This window comes from Merops nubicus, unplaced genomic scaffold (genome assembly GCF_000691845.1).
Source record: "Merops nubicus isolate BGI_N331 unplaced genomic scaffold, ASM69184v1 scaffold25276, whole genome shotgun sequence".
NCBI lineage: Eukaryota > Metazoa > Chordata > Aves > Coraciiformes > Meropidae > Merops > Merops nubicus.
Window position 1 is genome coordinate 3,497 of NW_008614743.1, and position 7,484 is coordinate 10,980.

Here is a 7,484-nt window from a genome sequence, read left to right on the forward strand (position 1 = left end):
CAGCCCCCCAGGCTGCAGAGCCAGAAGTGCTGCTGAAGCCTCTTTTCCCCTTTGACCTTCTCTCACTCTTACTCCTTTCCAGGACTGAGGCTGGCGGAGCAGCTGGGGCGCAGAGAAGATGAAGCCAAAATCCGCCATGGCCTTGGCCTCTCCCTCTGGGCGAGTGGGAACCTGGAGGAGTCTCAGCATCAGGTATCCCATAGTCTGCCTTGTGCTGGTGGGCTAGTGTCCTCTCAGCCCTTTGGGTCACAGCTGTCCCCAGGGGAGGCACTGGCTGGGGGATCCCCAGAGTCGCTTGCCCTCTGCCAGGGACACTGGCACCCTGAGGGGCTGTCTGAGGCACCCTGAGGGCATGCTGCTCCTGGATCCTCCTGCTGTCCCAGCCAGGGCTTTGTGCCGTGTCTGTGAGGAAGTCACTGTGGCTGTTTTCCCTCCCAGCTGTACCGGGCCTCGGCACTGTTTGAAACCATCCGACACGAGGCGCAGCTGAGCACAGACTACAAGCTGTCCCTCTTCGACCTGCAGACATCCTCCTACCAGGCCCTGCAGCGAGTGCTCGTCACTCTCGGTAAGAGATGCTGTCCTGTGCTGAGCCTCAGCTCCAACCTCATGCCAAGAGCTAACTGAAGTTGCAGGAGACAGTTCATGATACAGTGCACTCCTCATCTGTCCGATACAGCACAGCACTTCCTTGCCAGGACAGAAATAAGGGTGCTGCTTTGGGTTTCAGGGAACCTTTGGATCTTCTCTCTTGCTTCCTCCATTCCTTTGCCTTTCTGTGGCTTGCTCTCCCACACGCTGTGCTGTATCTGCAGCCAAGATGATCTGGGGGACTGTATTCCAGCACAGAGGCTGCTCCTTCCAGAAATAAGTGCTGTGACCCTGCTTCCCCAGGCCTTAGTTCTGGTCGGGATAGCAGCTGTCCCTGCTCTGCACATTGTGCTACAGACCCCATTGCTGTCACGTCTAAGATGTGCTTTGTCTTCTCAGGTCACCACGATGAAGCACTGGCAGTAGCAGAGAGAGGACGAACAAGGGCATTTGCTGACCTGCTTGTGGAACGTCAAACTGGGCAGCAGGACTCTGATCCCTATTCTCCAGTGACCATTGACCAGGTCCTGGAGACAGTGAATGGCCAGAGGGGACTTGTTCTTTACTACTCACTGGCTGCAGGTTATCTCTACAGCTGGCTGCTGGCTCCTGGGGCAGGTGAGATTGTTTTTGGAGATAAGAGCCCGTGAACAAGCCTTACGAAGGGAGAATTGCATTATTTGTAGCTAGGAATGAATCTAGGACCAGAGTGAATCCTCTTCCATCTAGTACTTTAAAGCTGAATAGACAGAAAACTATGGTATAGCCACAGCAAAATGACACAGAAGTGCTTATTCAGGGCTCTGACGTTCACCTGGAGATGGAAATGTTTCACGTGTTTAATATTTCCATTTTTCAACCTCCAATATCTATGTATTTCCCACAGGGCAGAGCAGAGTAGTGCAGTAATGAGATTGCAAGTATGCTGGCTCTGTGAGAATCTTCTGTGCATAAGAATCCCTACTTTAATTATATTTCTGTGCTTTATCCTACCAAGAGCTTTTGACAGTTATTCACTGAAGTAGATTGCAGAAAACAGAAGGGCGTCCCTGCTTCCTGACGTGCCATTGAACTGCCTGATCCTCTGAATTCTCCTTATATGAATGTGCAAACACTTAGCACAGAGGAGCAAGGAGGATTAATTTGAAGAGGATTGCTTTTTGCAGACAGCTGCTGTTCATTATCTAATAAAGCGATGACTTGAAATTTTCATGAGCTCCTCCTGGATATAATTTAATAATTGCAGCCCTTCACCATGACAAAGCTAAAGAGATAGAAAGTGCTGTTTAGGTTGCACCAGAAACGCTCTGGGAGGGGAGGCAAGCGTTCACACGTGCCTGACTTCAGGCAGGGCTGGAAGATAGGCTTTTTGGGGGGTTCTGTGATGTTGCATATAGAAGTGTAAGATGACGTCTTGCTATGCACCCAGTCGCTTCTTGGCTCTTCAGGCCTGTAGCTTGCACAATAAAATGCCAGTAATTCTATGGTATTAATATCAAGCTGAGCTTAGTAAAACTATGTAGAGCAGAAGTGTAAGGTTTGCCACTACGCTTTGCGACAAGTCTCCTCCTTGCACAAACTGGGTCTTGTAGAAAAGCAGTTGCACTTAGGCATGTGGGTTTGTGGCTGCCTCCTTGAAGGCATGTCAGGTGTTGGGAAGGAGAGGCACCGTGGTGCTTCAAGGGCTCCATCTGAGCAGCTTTGCTGGGAGCTCTTAGTAGTAACTCCAGCCCAGCCTTGGTGATCTCACCTTGTTTAGTTAGTGCTGACAGAGGGAGCAGGTTCAGTGGCAGCCCAGGATCCTCATTACTCTCCTGAGGTGGAACCCTTAGAGCCTCTTCACCAATGCTGCATGTGCTGCTGTTGGTACAGAAGGAGTTGCTTTATTCTTTATTCCTCCACTCTTCATAACTGGTTTAATAATTTCTGCTGTCAAGGCAAACAGAGCATCCAGAGCAGCCTTTTACTGTTGATCACAGGCTGCAGAATTAATTATATCAGGCAGTATATGCCAGTCTGAATGGAAGGAGGTTTTATCCATAATAATAGTTGAATTCTTAACAAAATAGTCAGTGTCTTTTATCTGGTTTACCCATTGTGAAATGCTATCTTTTAATATTTTACTATTCATCAATCCATCTTTTTCTTTCTTTGTATATAATGTATTTTCATGCATATGAGCGAAATGAAAAGTCTTTGTGTGATGTGAGAGGTTCTGCTGTAGTAATAACACTCTTGTTCAGCATTTGAGCCTCGTGTGTTCAATTTTTGTGATCAGAGGCTGTTAATAGGTATTTTTCATGTGCATCTATTGAAATGTGGATTACTCTGGTAGGTGCTCGTATGAAAGATCTGTTTTATAACTTATATGAGAGTGCTGCAATAGTAAATGTATTCTGAGCATCTCATAAAGCACTGCTCTGCATTTATATCTTTGAGCCATCATCTGCAAAGTACAAAACCAGATTTTAAAAGCCAGGCTGTACTATGGAATGCTGGAGAAGCCCTGTGGAGACATGGCACAGAATACTTTGCTCCAGTCGTACTGGCAGTGCCCCATGCCAGGGGCTGTGCCACCGTCCTAGGCGGCTGCTGCCAGCAGCGCTCCCGCCCTGCAGAAGTAACCTCGTGATTCTGGTGCCTTCCTTGCAGGAATTCTGAAATTTCACGAGTGCTATCTGGGAGACAGCCTGACGGGAAGTGCTGGGGACTTGCAGGAGGCCAGCAGCGTGACCCTGCCAGCGGTGACCAGCTCTGTGCTGGAGCAGCACATCTCCAGCGTGCGGGAGGCCCTGGGCGTGGATTCCTACTACACTCGGTGAGCTGGGGAACGTCCCGGATCCTGCTCCCCCACCTGAAAGCAGTTCATAACAGTCTGGGACGAGCTGATCAGCCAGCAAGTCTGAGAACTGAGAGTCAGAGCAGGGACAAATTTTCACTGCAGGAAAAAAAAATGGCTTTATTTTTGTCTCGGGAGTTATTCTTCTGCCGAGTAAATTGTATGCACATGCAAATAAGATTTGAACCCAGAGGCTGGGTAGTGAATGTATGGATTGAATGAGGGGGCAGATGCCATGTGTGAATGTATACGAGCAGATTCCATCCTACTTACAGTTTCCAGTGTGATTAATTACCTTTCAAAAGTTTACTTATGAAAAACTGCAAATACCATAGGAATTCTACCTCCCCTCTAAATATGTTCCCTTGTGGCTATAGCTGAGTAAATAATTTACAGTGAATTAATCTGTCTGATGAATTTCAGCAAAGAGAGAGGAACCTTACTCCCATTCATTACTTCGATAGGTCACACAACTGTGTTTCCTTTTATTTTTTTTTTACCCTATGTATTTGTCACAAGTCAAGGGTCTTTAGCTTATTTGTATGCAGTTGTCACAGTTTAGGGTCAGGGCTGCCCCAGAACTGTGTCAGACTCTCTCTTTTAAACACTCTCCCCCCACCAAAGAGAAAGGGAATAAAGGAGAGAGACTTATTGATTAGAAAAGTAAAGCAGCTTTAATGAAAATAATAATACTAGTGTTACTACTACTAGTAGTAATAAAATGGAATATATACAAATATATACCAAGTCAGTATGGAACCCAACTCCCCCCTGCTGGCAATATGCCATTTTGGCATATTGCATATGGCATATGGCAATACACCATCACCCCCCATGCTGGGGAGCAGACCCCTGGGAAAGGTCCCAGGCTGGACTCAGCAGCAGACAGCAGCTGGGTCCAGGAGCTGGATTCTGGAACGGGGGTCAGGAGGACTTGGGATCAAAGGCAGGATGGACAGAGTCCTCAGATGCTGGCTGTTGAAGAAGCAGCAAAGCGAGGAAGGAAGGGGAAGGACCCTTGTGATCCTTCAGCTTTTGTACTGAAGGTGGCAGATGGGGATGGAACACCCCACTGGGGAATTTAGTCCTGTCCTGCCCACTCCTCCCTGCAGGTGGGGCTTGTACTTTCTGCCCCCCTCGGCGTGGTACACAGGGCTCAGCAGTGACCTTGGTCTGCACCCCAGCCCTTGGTGGTAGCTCCAAACATGGATCGTTGTCACTGCTGTAAGCAGACACTGTCTGTGGAAACCTGCTGCTGACTTCAGGAAGTGCAGCCAGTTAAAAGAGCTTTAGCTGAAAAGTAAAATCACTGGACAGAATTAGTTCTGTTCCACCCCAAACCAGGACAGTAATCTCATAACCTCTCCCTGCATTTGGTTTGATTGATTGATAGGATGAGTATGAAGATAGTTTCTATGCTGATATTTACAAGTAGTTTTTCTCTGCATGCTTCTGTCTGGCAAGCAGAGTTGGGAATGCCCCTGTCCTCATAAGTTCTTTAGGAGTGAAGTGCGCAGGGTAAGGGATGTAACAACAACTTCCTGTTGTAAGTAGATCCTGGTACATAGTCATAAATACCTAAGTTGAGCTGGACAACATGTATCCAGAAGAAAACTTCTCTGCTTCACTGCCCTAGTCCCCAAGGAGGGAAGCGATGTCAGAGTGATCCATGTGGTTTTTCAGCTAGGAGATAGATAAAGGCATGGGTCTGAGGTTTAATTTCTCTCCTGAGGGTTTTTGTTCCCTTGGGGTAGCTGCACAATGATTTTGTTTTCCTTTCTGGTTCTTCTGCTGCTAGCTATAAACATTTTTGTAACCTCAACACTTATTATCTGTGATGAAACAAGAGAAAAAAATTATTTAAAAAAATCTATACCATTATTCTGAAGAATTTCTGGTGAACGTGGCGTTTGATCCTGTTTATCTGAGCATGGCATTGGAGTCTGACAGTTCTTTTGGAGGGTCACTGAGCATTTGGGGTTGCTGTGGGCAGAGGGTGAGCTCTAGGCACCCAGCGAGAGGAGGGCCTCAGGGAGGCAGGCTGGCTAGAGCAGACCTTGTAAGTTACACAATTCCCATTAAAGGAAATGTCAGGAGTTACTCCCTCCAGCCTTCTGTTTCCTGGGGTTTGCAGATGTGCTCTGGATGTTGATGCTTCATCTAGTTCTGTATTGTATGTGCATGCAGACCATGAGCTCTGTTCTTTCTGGAAGAACAGAGTCACTCCCTTTAAGGGATGAATACTGACAGGAAGGGCAAGAGGGGAGAAAAAACTCAGACCGAGTATGTTCCATCTGCCCTTCTCTTAAAGATCAGAGTGGTATGATCCAGGTTACATCTATCTCCACGTGCTGATGGTTGAATTTTACCTATAGATATGCATATAAACAACTGAAATCTGCAGTTATGACTCATGTAACAGGTTTGCAGATACTGTTTTCAGTTCCACTAACTATTTGTTACCACAGATTGTCCTCCTGGCAAAGGGAGTCCTGCAGTCTTTAGGTTCTGGGTTGAGTTTTAAATTTACTGTGGTGTCAGCTTCCTGCACTCTTCATGGTGATGGTGGTGGTATGTTTTTGGTTAAGGACTCTGGGATCAATGCTTGTTTCTGAGATTATTGGACTGGTGTGGTATGATCACAGGCAGAAGCTCTTTCCCCACTTCGTAATTATTTGCAGGGAGTTAAACAAACAAATCTTTCTTCCATGTGGGTGAATGTCATGTTCTGCTCTGAAACTCTTGCCCCACATGGATCAAGTGCTTCCCTGCAGCACTGCTGACTGTCACCATGCTCCAGCTCACCAGGCCCCCCGGAGAAGCCGTGACCTCAGGCCCTGGAACCTGCTCACTGCCTGCCAGCAGAGAGCAGAGGGATTTAACTGTGTGTAGCACACGTGGAAACTGTTGTTTCACTCTGACTTCTCCGTTCATAGCTTGCTGAAGTCCACTGTAGTTGTGTGCTTTTGAGTTCAAATCTCAGTGCCTTTGCCTTCCATAGTGCTGTAACCAAGCTTACAGGTGCTGCTGCATCCCCAGAGTGACACAGGTTCCCCTTTGCTGCTCTGCAGAGGAGGGGATGCTGCTGCAGGGCCTGTTCCCAGGGGTTTGCTGGGGTGGTGTTCAGTCCCACACTGCAGCCTCACTTTCTGCTAGAAATGGTTCCTTTCAGCTGGTCTGGTTAAGCTGGCAAATAATGCATATTTGGAAAAAAAAAACCAACAGTGAGGGCGACCTTCCAAGTCTGCTTGAGCTTGTGTTGGGACAGACTTCTTTCTCTTTAGGTAGAGCATGTGGAGTGCTCTTGTGTGCTCATGAACTCAAGATTTTTGGCTCTTTAAGGAGCTCCAAATACTCATTCTGAGTGTTACTCAGAACACTGCCAGGAGTCAAACCTGGGCTGGCTGCAGCTGGAGGAAGAACATACTAGAGGCAGCTGTTGCAAACCTTTTGTTTTCTCTTTTTTTTTTCCCCGTTTGTTTGAGGGTTTTGTGGTTTTGTTTGGGGGATTTTTTTTTTTGTTTGGTTTTGGGTAGGTTGGTTGGTTTGTTTCTTTTCACTTCACTGTTGTTAAGCTAGCCCCATTTCAGCATTCATAAAGTGACTGTTTTTTGTCAGGACTTACTCTTTCGGGCTATGAGATTGCACTGACCTGGAAGTGTGCTTCATACAGCATACTTCCATACAGCAACACAGGAGCAGATCTAGTTGCCTCCACAAGACTCAGGGTGGCTTCAGCAGGTGCCATAGCAGGGTCAGCCTAAGGGTACAAGTGCCAAGTTGTGTGATGTGCCATTGAATGTGCAAATTATGCATTATCTTAAAGGGAGGAGTTGTTACAAACACACATACAATAGTTGTGCTTGCCTTCTGCTTTTAGAAAGAGAAGATGCTAACAGCATTTTAATAGATCTACAATTTAGATATTAATGTCAGCAGATGAAAAATTTAGACATTTTGGGCTGTATTTCTTTCTGTATTGCTACTGTCAATTTTAGAGTAAATTTTTTTTTTCGCTGTGCTCTCCCTGTTTGTATAACAGGGAACGAGGAGC

General features: G+C 46.7%; 1 protein-coding gene across 1 annotated transcript in view; it reads left to right on the plus strand.

The window, feature by feature from the left end:
• TTC28 (tetratricopeptide repeat domain 28) overlaps nt 1-7,484 on the plus strand; it is a 31,421-nt gene that overhangs the window by 3,496 nt on the left and 20,441 nt on the right. The window contains exons 3-6 of the mRNA XM_008942338.1: nt 83-192; nt 439-568; nt 991-1,209; nt 3,244-3,409. Coding sequence (XP_008940586.1) covers nt 83-192; nt 439-568; nt 991-1,209; nt 3,244-3,409 — 625 coding nt within the window. The remainder of the gene's footprint in view (nt 1-82; nt 193-438; nt 569-990; nt 1,210-3,243; nt 3,410-7,484) is intronic.